This window comes from Mchenga conophoros, linkage group LG2, assembly GCF_057382185.1.
Source record: "Mchenga conophoros isolate Kocher_MC1m ecotype Shallow Benthic linkage group LG2, M_conophoros_male_GT1.1, whole genome shotgun sequence".
NCBI classification, from domain to species: Eukaryota; Metazoa; Chordata; class Actinopteri; order Cichliformes; family Cichlidae; genus Mchenga; species Mchenga conophoros.
This window is the reverse complement of record NC_140527.1, coordinates 25499748-25518477: the sequence shown is the minus strand read 5'-3', so window position 1 is coordinate 25518477 and position 18730 is coordinate 25499748. Positions and strand designations below refer to the sequence as shown.

General features: G+C 41.7%; 1 protein-coding gene across 2 annotated transcripts; it reads right to left on the bottom strand.

Moving 5' to 3' along the window:
- adam19b (ADAM metallopeptidase domain 19b) lies at nucleotides 1–17244 on the bottom strand. Of its 2 annotated transcripts, XM_085290154.1 has the most exons (23): nucleotides 16956–17244; nucleotides 16607–16719; nucleotides 15024–15094; nucleotides 8777–8855; nucleotides 8510–8586; nucleotides 6449–6650; nucleotides 6304–6369; nucleotides 5881–5952; nucleotides 5618–5784; nucleotides 5406–5490; nucleotides 5145–5284; nucleotides 4847–5024; nucleotides 4670–4759; nucleotides 4347–4542; nucleotides 3208–3316; nucleotides 2888–3104; nucleotides 2578–2655; nucleotides 2079–2187; nucleotides 1845–1974; nucleotides 1662–1764; nucleotides 1233–1559; nucleotides 1055–1146; nucleotides 1–954 (listed from the first exon to the last, which is right to left on the bottom strand). In XM_085290154.1, the coding sequence occupies exons 1-23, from the start codon at nucleotides 17089–17091 to the stop codon at nucleotides 948–950; spliced, it is 2844 nt and encodes a 947-aa protein (XP_085146280.1). In that variant the 5' UTR covers nucleotides 17092–17244; the 3' UTR covers nucleotides 1–947. The 2 variants fall into 2 exon arrangements, with proteins under 2 accessions (XP_085146280.1, XP_085146282.1); XM_085290156.1 differs by lacking the exon at nucleotides 15024–15094 and having other exon boundaries at nucleotides 2–954; nucleotides 16956–17091.
- Between the last annotated feature and the right edge of the window lie 1486 nt (nucleotides 17245–18730).

Genomic DNA, 18730 nt, shown 5'->3' with positions numbered 1-18730 from the left:
AAAGCTAGGAAGAAAAAGCTGAAAAAACAACAACCTGTTAAAATGTTCAATATCTTTTTATTTACCCATGTGTTCATTTGAATTTCAGTTTCAGACACAGTGTTACACAAGCCCTGTGTTTGCATAGGTCTGATAATGAGGTAAAACATGGGAGTTGGCATTCTGCATTTCCCTTTTACAGATTACAATTCCCCAAGCAGTCACAATATGACACAATATTTAGAAGCACCTAACAGTAATGCCAAATTATTACTGCTCCAAAGCCTGCGGTTACACGACCACCTTTTAAACCCTTCAGGGCATGAGAACTCAAAAAGACAATTAAAAAAAATTAAATTAAAGAAATTAAAAACTAAAGAAATGGAAAAAAGTCCCTCACAGCTCCTGCTACATATCAGACATGCACTTTTCACCATAAGAATAAACTTACAGGCATGCAGGTCTTTCTCTGGTTACTATCAGTCCAGTTAAAACCCATTATTATTCACAGATAAGAACTTCATTACTGGCATCTTTTCTTAATATAAGACATCCCTTTATGGCTAATTCGCTTTGAGAGGCATCACGTTTGGTACAATGGTTTCTCTGTAAACATTCATTTCTCATTGATTTTGTGAATAAATACTTCTTCATTTATAATTCTACCAACATAAGTAAAAGAAACTAAACGCGGTTCAATTCAGAGCTCTAGCTTCAAAGTTGATAAAGCAGACACATGTAATACACAAAGCACTCATTGTTAAGCCTAAATCTTAGGCTTAAAACATCTCTACTTTATAACTTGCTGTAATTATATAATTTTCCACATATTGCACACCAGTGTACAGCGTCAAGTATTCCTCGCTTATCACCTTTTTTACGACCTGGCACCGCACTGAAAATATATTGTGAGGCAGTCTGTCACTGGATGTAAGCAGTGGTCCCCAATGCCTCCCTGAGCTTGTAGATTAGGCTCTAGAGAGAAGAAGTGCAAGAAAATTTTAATAAAATATAGGACGGTATTAAGATCTGTTTATTCCTACAGAGAGACATTTGAGAACACAAGACCACTTACCTGTTTGGCATTTTCTGTCCAGCAGATGGAGCCAAACCAGGTTTTCCTCGTTGCAAGGCATTGGTGGTAACCTGTGGGCCTTTCACAGGGTCCTGCAAGACAAACGAGACGTTCAGCATTTATTTCACTGTTGCAAAAGTACACACTTTACTTATTAATGCAGAAGAGAAGGATTTACCCCTGATTGTTTTTTGATAGGGCAAGGCGGTGGAGGTCTGTTTGGGGGGTTTGGTCTATTTTTGGGTACTGCTGAAAGCTGTGACGAGTTTTTGGCATCCAGGGAGCGTAAAGGTGGAGGTCTTGTAGGCAGTGCAGAAGCCTGGTTGGGTTTCTGTCCTGGAGGGACAGGGGGAGTGCAGCCCTGAGGAGAGATCACTCTCTGGGGCTGTGGTGTCTGCTTTCGCTGCTCTCCTGCACACATTGGTACAGGGGGAGGCTTCCCTGCAGGATATACAATACCATTCCTGGGTAGAGGTGGGGCAGACGGGCTCGGATGCGGAGAAGGCTTCCCATGTGGAAAAGCACAAAGATGACAAGTATTTTCAACATTTTTTATGGTATTACATGACAGACATTACTTAGGTGGTCAAAGAGTGGGCTTATTTACCGAATTCTTTAGCAAGAATGTTGGGTTGGCATGACCGTTGGCACGACTTTCCGGATTAAGAGGCTTGACGTCAGGTGGCTCGGAAGTGTGGATTTCATTCATTCTGGATGTTCGCACAACACAAAGGAAAAACGTTATCTGCAAAGTACGTTTTTAGTGTTTAGCAACTTCAGAACTACATACTTTGGCACTGGTGGTGGAGCAGAAGGCTTCAGCGAGGGGAGCTTATGTCTGCCGAAGCGCCAAAAAGCAAAAACAGCCAAACCCACCAAGAGAAGCAGAAAGGAAGTAAGGAGGGCTGTACCAACGCTTCCTGTTGGAATATAAAATAGACAAGAGTCAGAAAATAAACAAACACCAAAAAAATTGTTTTAACTTTAATTAACTGCACATAAATGATTGGTGCATGGGTCTCACTGCGGTTGATGACAGGCCCGCTGTCCACACTGCCCCCTGATCCTTTCTGGTCGCAGAGAGGAGGAGCCCAGCCTGGATCACAGTGGCAGTTACGGTTGTTGTTGCACAGCTGGTAAGAGAATAAGTCACATTTTTTATGACTGAAGGAGAATCAGGGACAGGAAGTCAATGTTTTGTAACAAAATGTAGTAAAAAGGCTCTGCCGAAAAAAATTGTATAGTTTATGGAACATTTTACAGAGGTGACCATATTGCTGCATAATACAGCCGTGGTTTCCCATAAGTAAGATGCCTGAATGCCAAACCCTTACTTGTTTATGATATGTTTTTTTTATATTGTTGTGTTGCTACTTTTAATTAAGCAAAGGATCTGGACCGTTCCTGCAGCGCTGCTTAGGGCTGCCAGCTTTCAGTAATTGTAGGCTAGCTGCCAAATCTTTCTCAGAAGTCCAGAGAAATCCATCAAACCAGCATCTCTTCTGCGACACACTGAAACTTACTCCGTGTCCGTGGCACTTGGCGTTGCATTCCCCCGCTCTGAGAAAAGATGCATTGCGGCATAATCCGTTAAAGCAAATCTGTTCAAACAAAAGAAGCGTGAGGAGGAGCATTAGAGAAGCGCTTCGAGACAGGTTGCTTATCCCCTTTCAGGTGAAAACTGAAATCACAGATGATCCATTTTCTCTGTCTGATCGAAACAGTTTTGTCTGCTTTGTTTGTGACTTAAGATCGGGTGAAAAAAAAGTAGTACTGGTACATGCTCTTTACTACTACTGCAAACTCTGTTTAGTACATTTTCATAACTCTCACCAAGTCTTCGCCGCACTTGGTGCCCGTCATGACCAGACCTGGATCCAAAGTGTCACCCTGTGCCTCCTTTTCCTCCTTGTCAAGCTTGTACACATGTGTCCCCTTGCACATGATTCTTTTGTAGCCCTCAGTAACCGTGGTTTCTATGACAACCGCATTTTGCTCAATAGGCTTGGAGGCTGAAGCCAAACACTGGATTTTCCCACATTTAGCATTCCTGTAAACAGAACCCCCCACCCAAAACAACAAAGTTAGACTTCAGTTGAGGGAGAAGTAAATGAAAGTGTGATTAGTTTGTTGCTGAACGTTTTGGTTTTCACCTGTCACTACAGCTCCTGTAATTCCCAGACTCATCTTTGCCACAATTCCCATACATATTGCCAGCTTCATTTACCCTCTTAAAGCACAGGTCAGGGGCCGGACGACCATCTGTGGTTTAACAAAAAACAACAACAAAAAAATGCACAGAAACATATTTAAAAGTGTGAGCTCACGCAAACACAATAACACACATGCAGGCATACAGTCAGGTTGTGTTATTTGACCGTCTGATGAAGACCAGATGGCATCCCTTACTGTTCAATGTGGCTCCTGTGGTACTACAAAGGCTCTGTCACCACATGAACATGGACACTGTCCAATAACAATCCCTAGTCCTGTGACCCATCAAGGACTCATCTTTAAATACACTGAGCCTGACTGGATATTTATCTCTTTAACATTCATTTCTTTAATTAAAAAAAGTCCAGAAACTTGGTATGACTCAAACCCCTCAAAGCCCTACGGATGAAAAGAAAAGAGATATTATTTGTGCAGTCACTTCCTTAAAAAGTAGTGAGCTATTGTTCCTGTGGTTTTGGTATTTAAAATAATACCAAGACCATTTTAAAGTTCAAAGCATGAGTGCATGCACCTTCAAACCATGTACAGTTTGTAAAATTTGACTGTTTCAGTTTTATTTTTGTTAAGTTATTGTTCACTAAAAATACTGATTTAAAGTTAGTCTATAAGATATATGTATATAAACTTTAATAATCCTTTAATAATAAAGACCATTTTTAGAAGCAAAACCACCTTTAGCAGAAATAAGTTGAAGTAGTTATTTTCAGTATGAGTTCATCAGTTTCAACATTTTGTGGAGGAGTTTTGGACGACTCTTTGTTACAATGTTGCTTCCGTTCACTGAGGTTTGTTTGAATTTGTTTATGCAAAATTCTCTTAAGTTCCCACCACATTTCATTCGGACTGAGTTCTGGACTTTGCCTGGACTATTCCAACACCTTGATTACTTTCTTGATTGTAGGATTATGTTAAAACACACCTGCATGTTCCAGACCAGCAAACTGCCAAAACCTCTGCTTTTATGAGGTGCTGAGACTTGTTGATGATCAATTAACCAAGTGCGTTTAAGTGAGGATAAACAGCAGTTAGCTATAGATGGAGAGTCCGCTTTACCCACCTTTTCCCCAAAGTGAGCGACACTGTTGCTCAAGGGTCAGACACATGCCGGTGTAACAATAGGCCTTCCCGCCTGCACATGATGTGCCATCTACTAAATAAAAATCTGCAGGACAAGACTCTGTTTTGCCATCACAGAACTCAGGAAGATCACATGACCCCGAGAGAGCACGGCACAGCACACCCGGGCTCTTCAGCTTCACAGTGAAAGACAAAAGAGTAATGACATAAATAAAGTTAGAAGAGTAGAACATTTATTCTGTACTAGTGAGAATAAGGGTTGGTGATTTCCCATTTAAATAGTATGTACACTAATAAATGTACCTTGCAGTTCTGACAGCAGACTCCGTGGGCACACTCAGCTCCAGCTTTCAGGGTACAGTTGTTGGCATTACAGCATGGACTTGTGCACTCCTGGGCAAAACGTGTTGTAGAGTTATGAAGCCTGGCAAAACCATCAAAAGAAAAACCTGCAGTGCATACACAGAAACACCCACTGACCTCTTCTTCTCCACAGTCGCATTCTTCTCCGTCTTCCAGGTAACCGTTACCACAGCGATGCCCTCCATACATTGTCCTGGTGTTGGGCAGGTTAAAGAGACACTTTCCTCCTCCAGAGCTCAGGTAGCTCTTCAGCTCCTTTATGTTGCAATCATTAAACACTCGAGGAAAAGGATCCCTGAGCACGAGGTAAGGAAGAAATCAGGTTCAATTTTTTCTTTCATATTCTATCATTTATCCCCTTTCTCCTGGTTTAATGAATGCAATTTTTTGTATTGTGGCAAGCTGAATTTCATACCCAGTAGCAGCAGCCATGATACAGCCTCCGTCTTCTGCTTTCGCCTGGCAACAACCTGGAATGTCGTGGCTCATACCAAAGTTGTGTCCCATCTCGTGCGCCATCGTGGCAGCAACGCCGACTGATAAATCTGAGTGGTCCTGTTCGACACAGCACGAGAATTTTAAGATCAGCAGAAATCAACGTGTGATTCTTTGACTTGATGCATGCTGATGTAGCGTAGCATCATCAAATTTAAATCTAAACACACTCGTCCCTCACCATGTTTACTCCGCCGGACTGGTATTCGGAGCACATGGCTTTGAGAGGTGCCAGCCCGATGGTCGTGCCCCGGAATGACTTCCCCCTGGAGACAAAAGAGAGCACTTGAAATTAGTTCCAAGTCAAGAGCATCCCGCTGGACTGCAACCGGTGTTTATTACTGTCTTGCGCAATGATTATGAAATGTACTAGAGTGAATGAGAAACACTGACGTGACCAACTGAGCATTGTCGTTGGGGAGACTGCGTAGCTGTTTCTGTCTCCAAGACAGGAACGCTGCCAGGGTGCTGTGCGGGTTATCGGAGACGCTGATCATGTCCTGGCTGGTCCACACCTCCAGACCAATTAGTGCCACACGGATATTTAAAGCTTTGTAGTACTATCGGTGTCGGCATAAGGAATAAAAATAGGCATGTTAAACTCCAGTATCTGGGGTTTTTTTCTTTTTTTTTTCTGGTTTCAAATCAGATGTTACCTTGTCAACTAGGTTGGCTGCTTCCACTAATTTCTGTTTCGTCTTGTCAAGATCAGAGTTGTGCTTCTCAAACTGCAACGACCATAAACCACAATGAACACACAGAAATAGAAACTCAACGTCTACACATCTGTTAAAATATCTTTCCCATAAAGGGTACATCTCACACTTGAAATAAAACAGGAAGTGAACCTTTTTTTTTTTTTGCAAGCGTTCTCCACAATTGGGTTTACCTGCAACTGCATGAAGTGGGAAGCTATACATAATGCAAACTTTACAGGTCATAAATAATAATGATGGCACACACCTAATCCCACATACGAAAAGCCACACTCCCCGCTACCACATCTTAATGGTTCACTGCAAACCCCCCCCCCAGTGTGGTTGCAAAAGTCACCCAATCTGAGTACACTGTTTTCTCACCTCAGTCTTGTCTGCAACTATGAGCAGCTCTACGTACTTCATATTCTGACTCACTTCCCTTTTTTCCTGACGAGAAAGACAACATAATCATGTTTTAATAAATCTCAAAGAATGTCATCGATGAGGTTACTGCTACTGAGCTCACCCTCAAACCCTGTGGTGACATCATTCCCTTGATAAAGTCATTAAGCCCCTCCTCATGCTCCACTTTGCCATGGTGATGCTGGCAGTGACCCCCGGGGAGACGAACACTCTCGGCTCGGAACACAGCGTGCCGATCAGCATCCGTAGAAACGGGAAGAGGCTCTATCAGGTAGCTGATGCTCGTGTTCAGGGAAATTAGTCCCCTAGGAGGGAAAAACAGTCATATTCAGAAAATCAGCGATGTCTTAATATTTGTGCGACAGAAGGTCACGCTTCTCTCTTTCTCCGTTGTTGTGTAAATAAAGATCAGCTGACATAAACAATCCTCTTCAAAAAGCCACTGATCATAACAGACACCTATACTCAAACACACACGAGTGCATGCAGAGCAGCGGGCCGTGCAGCTGCAGAAAACATCTGGAGAAGTCAGACGCCCACACGTCAACATCCCTTTATGCTGTATTTGCATTCCCTTGCAGAATCTACATTAGCAGGAAGATGTTATTCGCTCATCCTCCAGATGCAGAACATTAACCCAGAAAGAAATCACACACGCACGACTAAGATGTTTGTCAGCCCTCACTAGTTCCCCCTCTGCTGCCTGCCTCTCCTCTCTCTCTCTCTCTGAGTGTCTCCAGCAGGAAGCAGCAGCTGCTCTGGAGGTGCATCAGGAGAACACACAAGATCTCCAGTACCGAGCTGTACTCAATGAACCAGCACTGAAGCCAGTGACCTAATAAACTTGGAGACTACATCGGACAGTACACAGGGCTGTTTCCTGTAACATTATTTATTGAGGCACAGCTTGATCACAAGCTGAAGAAAGTCAAATTCATACATCTTTTACTCCCACTGCCCAGCTGTCGAATTCTCAGCACGTCTCTCAGCACGTATATAAAACAGAAATACGTACATGTTTTAGACAGGAAGTTTGAGAAACTTGTTTCTAGCAGGGTTTTTTTAAAAGCAAGCAACTTATTGCTACTATAGATAAGCAAATGAATGAGCTGAGCAACCAGCTGATCAATATAATCTCTGCACAATCTAGTCGGTATCAAACAATTTCCTGTTTGTATAAGCACAGCTCTTTCCCCTGCCATCACGTCTTTTAGCTCTTACCTCTGCTTTTTCAGAAAATGTTGACTTTACAGAAACATCCTCTTTTTTGTCCTTTCAGCTCTTTTCCTTGCCGGATAAATTTAAAGATTTTATCTATGGATGGAACATGTAGCTTTAAATGGTGTTTTTTCAAACAAACTTGAGAAACTTTTCTCTTACTCTGAGCCATCTACATCCATCCATACTTGAGTTGGACTTAAATATATGTTACTGTAAAGTTTTATTACTTTTTATATTCTAAATCTGTTCGGATGCATGGTTTCCCCTGTCTTAAATCAACTTAATTTGACTTATATGGCGCCAAATCAGAACAATAAACACCTCAAAAATGCTGCCTTAATACAGAGCAAATTCCAACAATCAGATGACACTGTACGAGCAAGCACTTGGTGACAGTGGGAAGGAAAAACTCCCTTTTAACAGGAAGAAACCTCTGCTCCAACCAGAATCAGAGAGGGGAAAACAGAGATTAATTATAAATAATGATACCTAATGATTAAATGCACACGGAGTAAAAAGAGGTGACTGAAGAAGAAACAGTGCATCATGGGAAGCCGAACAGCGCAGGCCTGTTGGAGCATAACTAAGCAAGGGTTTAAAGTCACATGTTCCAGCCCTAACTATATGCTTTGTAAAAATGAAAATGAAACTTTTAAGCCTAATCTTAAATATAGAGAGACTGTCTGTCTCCTGAATCCAAACTGGGAGCCAGTTCCACAGACAAGGGGCCTAAAAGCTGAAGGCTCTGGATCCCATTCTACTTTTTTTACCCTAAGAACCTCAAGTAAGCCTGCAGTCTGAGAGCAAAGTGCTCTAATTGGGTGATACGATACTATGAGTTCCTAAAGATAGGATGGGACTGATAATTCAAGACCAATGTAATTTAATGAAAGGCTTGCTCATTGGAGGGATTTAATGAATAATAAGAAATATTTTTTATTACCTGAGCCCTGAACAAGTGCTGACAGCAACGCTGGAGCCTTCCATGCCCTGAACCTCGCCATGGTAGAAACAGTGTCCCTGAAAAACAACATTTTCATTCATCACACACTGACCTTTTAATGTAAACAGAAGTAGTAGTATTTATGCCAAAACCTGTCACTAACTGTTTATTACCCTCCTCCCACTTGACTTGATCAACTACACTGATGTTTATCAGCTAAGACTCCCCTCCGCAGCCTAAGAGCATGAAACTATCTCGCAGACTCACAGTGCTGGGTCGAGAAGAGGACTTGCGCGCTCCATTGGGTGTGTACCATATTTCCTGATATCCAGGGGCCAACAGCTGCCTGGGTAAAAAAAAACAAATTCAGGGACAACAAAATATTCTGTATTTTGTGACAGTAATACAGTCTATGGAAACAACAATATTGTGAAAAGACGGTGAAATACAAAACTGCAGGAAGCTGAGAGGTTAGCAGAGGACAGACTCTCTGCAACAGCCCACAGCTCGTAAAACATTCACTCTAACACAGGCGCTCCCCAAAAAAAAAAAAGTGCTTTAAAGATTTAAACAAAGAGCCTATTGGTGACAAGAGAGCGCACAGGAGAATGTGGGAAACTGTAATCAAAGCCATATGTACCGTCCCCCAGTGATCCTTTTTACTTCTTGGCGAGTACTAGTCTATTGCTGAAGCAAGAGATGATAACTTCCCTATGCTGACAGCTTCAGTTGTTGGCATGTCCTGACTGCATTTGTTTGACAGATGGATTATTTACAAGTGCTCTTGAGCTTCTTTGCTATTTTTCAGGCTGTGAAGCAGAAACATGCATATGCATGACACCGAAAGCTTTCTTTGGATAAAGTATCATAATCCTCTTATTTTCTATTTATCTGTATCAGCACAATTAAGTCCAATGTTTATTGCAAACCATTCTTCCTGTTTTCAGTCAACTTTAAACTTTAAGTCATCTTCATCTTCTCCTCAGGCCAACTCAGCAACTGGCTGTAACTGCAGAGAAACTCAAGCACATCTACTGATGTTGTTTCCTGAAGCATTAAACTGCAGGAGTTTGACTCAAACAGACCAAAGATCTTAAAGATTTCCTTATTATCATTGCTTCTTCATTTATTTTTTAATCTGGTGGCTTTTAAGGGAAATAGAAAAATAAAAATGTAATCTTCTTGTAAATATGCCTCAGCCAAATTTGATTTCTTAAGTTAAATGAGAAGATCCTTATCACTGCCATATATTTCAATGAGGAACAAATGATTAAACTGCTGGAAATTATGTTCTGCCCAAAGGCAGGAAAAGACCATCTACCTCCCAGTCCAAAACCTTGGATCGGTATTGTACCTAAGGGATGTTTCTGAGTCACTTGATTTAGCCCTACCTATACCTATAAGCTTTATCGAGGATAAGAATGGCTTCTAATCTGACTATCTGACCAGGAAGGCAAATTAGCACAGATCCACCAGTGTTAAACTCATTGAAAGGATGATGCAAATTTTCTTTTTCATCCCTGTTCGATGCCAAGAAGGAAACAAGCCTCTTAAGACAATGACAGCCTGCTGATGAGAATTTGAAATAAAACAAGCAAAGACACAAAATGACTACTTTTAACAGATTAGGACTCACAGGAAGAAGGGGCTGGCTAACCACATAGACCAATAGGAACTCTAAAGGGGGACCTCAAAACGATCGGTGGGACGTATGATGTCAGCATGAACAGGGTCATGTTGTGATTTGAGCTAAATGTCATTTATATCTGTAATTCCACAAGTTTTCCAGCTTCCCTAACTTCCTGAAGACATTTCCCATCATCCTCTGTGTCAACTGTAGGCCAATTTTGTGGCAATTAATGACATTAGATGACTGAACTTTAGCCTGCTGCTGTTCCACAGTCATTTCTTCCATAATGGAACCACACAAGTACTCCACTTCTGTTCTCCCTTATCCTTAACTTGACAGTCAGCTGCAGTTTCTGAGCTGAATCTTGCTATTCCTTGGGGACTCATTTTAATGAAAGTTTTAATGAAAAGTCTAATCCCAGCAATGTATTTGTAAGTTACTTTGGTATCGTTGATGGTAGTCTATGCTTAAGAAATAGAAAAGACTTAAAACATGGCAAAATAACAACTAAAAATCTCACAATATGCTGCACGGTAGACAGATTTAGGACCCAATATTTGTGATGTTACATCTGATGTTGAAGCCCCGAGGCCTGTGTCGAGCAAAGGGGGCGTGTCCAAATGAAGCCTGTGTCGAGGCCCGTATCGTTCTGCAGCACGTGACCATTATGGGTCCACAAATTTGGGGGCATTTTACATAATATCTCCCAATAACAACATACATCTTCTCAAATCGATCTCAGAGCAGACGGTACAGAGGCTTCTGTGATATTACCTCTGCCTTGTGGTGAAGCAATTGGAAAGATTCAACACATTCATGGTGATTTATCACACCATGACTAACTACTGTGCAGGACTCCAGAGACAGTGGCTGAACTCAAAATAAGGAAATTCATCACTGGAATGCGCAAAAAAATTCAAAACAAAGCTGGGCTCCAGCCAAAAGGAAGTGAAATACACATGAGGTAATTAGGGAACCATTATACAGCTGAGGAAAATGAAACACGGGTGAACAGAATCTAAGTAACAAGACAAGGGGACCCAAAACTGAACACAATACACACAAGACTGGGACTGGCAAAATAAGACAGGAAGTAACAAAACATGAATACGCCTACACTGACGGAAACTTAGCTGGACACATGAGCACAGGGGAGGCTGATAAAAATAACAGGTGACAAAACCAAAATGCCCAAAATACTAATCGATAATACACTAGACTAGAACTTAATCATAACCACAAACATAGAACTCCAGAAATCTATAATTACAAGAACACTGAAAAACTCTTAACTGGGGACAAAAAACAATGAACTCAAAAGACAGAGTCAATGACTGAGCAATCGTGACATAAAAGTTGACTCTACAGCACTTCTAACTGTAAGATCTAAGGTGTGCATTAATGATGAGCGAGTTACAACCACAGAAACCAGAGAATAACAACCTGCGGGTGTGTCTGAGTTTCATTTCTAATCACCAACGTCTCCAGAAGTTGGAGCTCAGTGAGAGAAAGAAATGAAAATACTATACAGGGTTCAAGTAAATGGACAACCTGCAGGGTGGTGAAACATATTAGAATAACTGAAATAGAAAGATAAATATCACTTAGTTAGTCATTTGAAATTGAAATTAAATGAAATACTGCAGATAATTAAAAACTTTTACACCCTTTATTAAATCAGTAATAATTTGGCCAGATATGCAATTTAATGGCACCACAAAGCCCTGAGTCAACTGCCGTGAAACTCTCCAGCAACACTTTTGGAATACCCCAAAGCTTTATGTATTCTGCTGAATACTGTGACAGCTTTCAAGTAGAGACTGGAATAAAAAAAAAAAGCTTTGTCCAATGGCGGTCAGCAGCAGCGACTGGATGTCATCCAGCGCTTGGACAGATGCTGTGATTGAGGAGCCTGGCGATGCCTGAATCACGGCGGTCTGGCAGTGAAGCTGAGACAAAGGCCTGGTTCAGCCTCAAGAGGAGAAAGAAGGGATGGGGGAAGAGTAATGCTAATGTACTTGAGAGATAAAGAAGGGGGGAGCGAGAGGGAATTTGGGGTAATGCTTTAAGGGTCAGTGGGTCACATTCTCTCATAGTATCAGATGACATCACCACATAGAGCTGGAAGACGGGGAGGAGGGGGAAGGCTGATGCAAAGTCAAATTACCTCTCAGCAACAGATGATGAAGAGGCTTTTATTGCAGATGGAGGCTAACGTTCTGTGTGTGCGGAGCCTTGGTTGAACACACACACACAGGCTAACACAGAGGCCTAGATTAATGCATCTAAGCAAACAGGACGGCTGTGAAACTAAACATAGGCACAAGGGAAACAAGGACAAGCAAATCCATGAACCCACTCTCTGTTCAACAGACCTGCAATCCATCAGATCTGCGCTTTCAAGTCATGTTTGTGTTCTTTTTGGGGGTGCACAAATGTGTCTGCGAGTGTCGTCTGTCTGCGTGTGGCCGCAGACGCCCAAGCCTGACCGCAGGGAACATGTGGGAATGTATATTTGGATTAAAGCCCTGGGGGGATATCAGACGAGGTGAGAGAAGGGGGGAGAGAAGGAGAAAGAACGGGGTGCACATTTTTTAAGTTGGCCAGTGGAAAGACATATAAGGTGTGGGCATGATGGCAAGGGACAAGAGGGGAAAGGAAGGAGAGGAGAAACAGTATAGTGTGATCTTCCCATGAGAGTGCTTAATTCAGATTAATGCACTTAAGGGTGTGCAGGAAGGACATTAAAGAGGAGAACAGAGAAAGTCAGGCGGAGGAGGAAGCAAGAGTGTCGGCACATTCTGAACCAGAACTGACCAGAGAATCTGCTTTCCTCTTCTCATGACTTTCAACACCTCAAGCTCATCGTTCAGTTTCTTACTGTTTCCTGCCTCGCTCACTCTGTTTTTACATCCTTTTCCTGCTACCTGAGTCAGCACTCACTATGGCCCCTGCCTTGCTCTTAACTGAATTAACCCTCTGCTGGTGCACTACAGTCTTTCATTAAGATAAAAGCTCAGGCAGCCGCTTATACACAACCACACCAGTGAAGTATAAATGCTAAAGAGCCACACAGATACACACACATTCAAAAACATGACCAGGGAGGACAGAAATGGATTGAGTGTTGACTCGAGCCATGGGGAGGGGGCTGATGCCCACATAAACTCACAGTTATGCTTTCCCCTAAGATTTGAAGTGATTTAAGGAGGACAGCTGGAGCTCTCACATCGTTTTTTTTTTTTTTTTTTAAATTGAATTGAATTCTTGTCCGGTTTTAGGTGCAATGAGGACATAAGGGAGTAACCAGGACACAGGGTGGACACTGGTAGCATTTTCTCTGGCTTGTCTCCAAAATCAGACATTAATCTCCCTTGGCATAAACTGCTTTCTGCCTTAGCCCTGACTCAAGTCTCACATTAGACCAGCAAAGGATAAACAGAAACAGGGTAGGCTAATCCAGAATAGCATTCTCTGTGGGGCAACAGAGTTGGTGGGCAACACTGCTGAGCCTCAGCTAAACAATGAATCTACAAAAGAAGCTGCAAGCTTTCTTTGAACCTGCAGCACCGCTCATGCAGCGCACTGTACAGGAAATATGAGCTGAGGTGAATTGAAGCCTCGTTTTTTGTTTGTTGTTTTAACGAATGTTAAACTGTCTTCTGACTTCAATACCTACATCCACATAAGCAAAAACAGCAGACAATGGTTGCCTGGATGCATGGATGGAATATTTGCATCATTTGTTCAGCTCAATATAGCTCTCAGACACAGTACATTAAAGAATCAAAACATTCGGTTTTATACTAAAGTGTGTGCATCACAGGATACACTGCTTCAGTAACTAAATCCAGCTTTTCAGAAAAAAGTAAATATCTTTACAGAAATCTCCGTAACTCTGACTGCGGCAGAAAAAAACTGTTATGAGTTAATCCATTCTCACAGCTTCTCTGTTGCACAAAAAATGAGAAGTTTCACAAAAGAACACAAGTTTCACAATATTTTTTCCTGTCCTGAGTACCGAGCGGGGATTGTAGTTCCTCTTTCTTAGGAAAAAATTGTAACATATTTTATTTGCACCATTCAACACCTTGTTGAAGGGTTTTGTGGCGTATCTTCTTCAGTTACTCTCTTATCACACATGCGCAGGCGAAATACCTCACTCAGGAGGAAATGTAAGTGAGTGACCACCTGCTGGGTTTGGAGAACAGGGGGCAAGATCCCCTCAGGGGGCAGTCAGTCAGACACGGTGGAGTCGGGGCTTGTTAGTATTTGTGTGCCTACGAGTCAATGAATGACAGAGACGGTATGCAATCGAGGGTAAAAACGGACTTCATTCCTAATATTCCTAAAAGCTTCCCGGTCCACTTGTGCGCTGGCTCGAATCCAAAAGTGATAAACCGCAGCTCCGTTGTTACCACTGATATCTCAATGTTGCAACCCCCCCCCCCCCCAAACTAGTACACAGTCTATTAAACAGATGAGACACCAAGCTCCCTTCCTATTACCAATCCATTGTTATTGGACAGGAACCGCTCCATCAGATTAGAGGGCGTTAGATGCAGAGGCACAGTCCTCACTTCCTGATTGCCTCATCATGCCCTGGTTGAACGGATCGGGTGTCATCCCTCCAGTGTCCAAAAACCATCAGCCTGCTTTCCTCTGCTCATCCCCCTTCTCAGCACCCCCTCAAGGGGCGCTGACCTTATAAATGCGTCTATGTGACAGTTAACATCTGGCCAAATAAACAGAGGTATGGAAAGGGCATGTTGTGGAAGTCAAAGGAACAATGTCGATGAGTGATTTCATCGGCTCCTCTAAACTACTGCTTTACTGATTTTGCATGGAAAGATAAGGCTGGTGTTGAAAACTCAAGTTACTCACTCATTTTTCTCTAATAGTAGTCTGAGCTCCTGGCCCTCAGTTGTGATGAGAACCTGTGCCTCTGCTGGATGCTGGAAGCAAAACATTAAATGCATACTAATCAGTGAGAAGAAGTGACAGTGCCAAGGAAGTATTTCCCCTTTTCCTGATTTCTTAGTTGTTGGATTTTTGGTTTTGTTTTTTGCATATTTGTCACACTTGTATGTTTCAAATCATGAATTAATTGTGATTCAACACATGTTCTGGAAAGCTGAGTTCAATTTTATTAGCCACACTCTATAAGCCCCAATTACTGCTAGTACCTGTCTGAAAGAATGAAGTAGGCTAAAAGATCTCAAAAAGCAACAAACTGTAATCTAAAGAAACAGAGTCACTGACATTTATCAGTCTGGAAAGGGTTGCAAAGCCATTTCTAAGGCTTTAGGACTCCAGTGAATCATGGTGAGAGACATTGTATGGGTGAAATGGAGAAAACTTTGAAGTGGTGAACTTTCCCAGGAGTGACCAGCCTCCCGAATTTACCCCAAAAGCGCATACTTGACTCATCCAGGAGATCACAAAAGACCCCACAACAACATCTAAAGAACTGCAAGCCTCATTTTCCACAGTTAAGGTCAGCGATTATGATTTAACAATAAGAACTGGGTAAAACGGCACAATGGGGGAGTTCCAAACTGAAAACCACTGCCGACCACAAAGAACACAAAGGCTCGTCTCACTTTTGCCAAAGAATATTATAATGATCACCAAGACTTGTGGGAAAACATTCTGTGGACTGATGAGACAAAAGCAGAACTTTTTGGGAGGTTTGAGTCCAGTTACATCTGGTATGAAACTAACGCAGTAATTCATATTTCATAAAAAGAACATCACAGCAACCAGTCAAGCGTGGTGGTGGTAGTAGTGTGATGGTCTGGGGCTGCTTTGCTGCTTCGGGACGACTGCCCTCATTGATGGAACCATGAATTCTTTTCGCTACCAGAAAATCCTGAAGGAGGACGATCAGCCATCAGTTCGTGCCTTGAAGCTCAAACACACTCGAGTTATGCAGAAGGACACTCTACAAAACACTAGCAAGTCCACCTCTGAATGCCTAAAACAACTAAATGGTGGTTTTGGCGTGGGCTAGTTAAAGTCTGGACTTAAATTAGATGGATATGCTTTGACATGACCCTCCAATCTGGCTGAAATAAAACAATTCTGCAAAGTTGAGTGGGCAAAATTCCTCCACAGTGATGTTATTGCAAACGCTTGATTGCAGTTCTTGCAATCTGATGGTGCCACAACTAGTTATTAGTTTTAGGACCAGGTGGGCTTTGACAGCTTTATCTCTCAATAAGCGATCGTTTAAAATCATTTAAAACCTGCTTTTTTATTTACTCTGGTTATCTTTGCCTGATCCCTTTGTTGGATCTGAAACATTTAAGAGTGAGAAATATGCAAAAAATATAAGAACTCAAGAAGGGGGCAAGCACTTTTTCACAGCAGTGGTTTACACAAAGGTTTTATATGAAAGCTGGATGTGTGTCAGTGCGTCTAAAGCATTTTGTTAGTCAGAAGGACAAAGAGCTAGACAAATTCACCTCTTTGTTGTCAGACCTCTTGTGTCTGAGAGGATGCAGCCATATGGGATAAGTAATCTCATAACTCTCCACGTTCTCAAGGATGCTTTCCAGCGAAGCCTGTTTGGTGTCTCCTGATTAGAAACACATGGAACGGAGGGAAAGGTTGAAAATACCACAGAATAAGAGTTAGCGTCTTTTCTTTGCTGCTAGTTAAGAAACAACACTGGAGATCCACGTTGTCGTCTACATAACCGACACACACCTGATGCAACCATTTAAACAGGAATGCATCCCTGCGCAAAACAACAGTCGTCTATTCAAAGCAGGCATCCAGATTCTAGTCGTGCCGGGGAACACTTGGACTCACCATTGTAAACAGCGGCTTCAGACACAGCAGCAGTGACGGTACAGTAGAGGACAACTATGAGGCACACACACACACAGCACCGCGCGGCATAGGGAGGTGGTGATGGTGGTGGTGGAGGACGCGCTCCTGGACGCATTCTAAAAACAAACGGCTCCGGGTGAAGTCGCTCAGCAGAGGCATAAATGTGCGGTGATCCGGCCCGGTTGCTTCACATCACAGAGGCAAACCGTGAGATGCTGGCACACCATTTTGCCTAACCACTCCCCTTCGACAGACAGAGAGGACGATGAGCCGAGACGAGGCAGACTAGCAGCCAGGAACAAACGAGCGAGAAGGAAATCACGATCACAGCGCTTTTTTAAGTGAAAATCTATAAACGGGATTATTTAAAAAATATATCAATTTAGCGCATTTAATTTATTCTAGAAGTCTTGAAATGGTTATTTTAGCACTATTTGCACCACTTCAAAGGATATCCTACTGTACTTCCACAAATTTGAAAGACAAAGCCGTGGCAAAACTGACAGAAATACCAGATCATGTTTAATTCAACTCTGATTGATTTATATAGCCCCAAATCACAATAACACTTATATTGTAAGGTTACCCTAAAATAGTACAGAAAAGACCCCGACAATCAGACGACCCCTACGAGTAAGCACTTGGCGACGGTGGGAAGGAAAAACTTCATTTTAACACGAAGAAACCTTTACCAGAACCACGCCAGCCATCTGCGCCACCAGTTAAAGGTAAAAGGAGGAAGACAGGACAAAAGACATTAATAAGAATGTACTTCCCATTATTTGACTACTATTTTCATTTCTCACTTTCTTTTCCACCAAAACAATTTTTAATGGAGGCTTTCTGTTGTTCTCTTTTTATAACATGCTTATCCATTGCAGTGTCTCTCAGAACAAGTTATGGACCTTTAATGCCACCATAGGCTAGACAATGGACTGTTGCATTCATGTTATACATTGAAAATATATAAATGAAAAGATAAGTGTACATTAGCTGTGCTATATATGTTTTTCATAATTATTTAGAATAATTATGAACAATTATTATGAAATAATTAAAATTGGTAATGTACTTAGACTCCAATTTAAGACATTCCTGATGACATCACTAGGACATCTGCAGAGTCATGTTAGTTTCAAATGTAAAGCTTTTTGACAGCTGCTAAAGATTAAAAGCTACTGTCTACAACAGGGCTGTCAAATGTAAGGCCCGGGGACCAGAATCTCTGGACTGCTTTGGAAAATGTAAAGGAGGGTATAAATTTTGAACTTTTAACTGTATTTTCATAAGTTTTACAGCTTTTCCTACTAATGAAGACCTCTCTGATTACCATTCATACTACACCAAAGTAATTAGGTAATAAATAAACCATTAAATGACAAAAGTTAGATTTTTTTCACTATGCAATACAGAAATTTCTTTTGTTTTTCAGTTAATTAAAAAAAAAGCTTTCAGTGTTATAAGTAAAGGATAGTCTGGACAATGAGCTACTAGACCTTTTGAAAAATGCCATAAAATACCCACATGGGTCCAGTGGCTGTGTGTGTTTTCCTTTTTAAATGACCTAATGACTGTGTTTTAAATTTAGTTGGCGTTATCACACACCATCTGGCCATTTTACCAGTAGCTTAGTAACCTTATCAGAACTGAAGGACTAACCAAAAAAAAAAACCAAATAAACACAAGCTTACAATTTAGGTCACTCCTGAATTTATTGTCTAACTTAGTAGACCTGCGAGTAAATGTTTGGCATT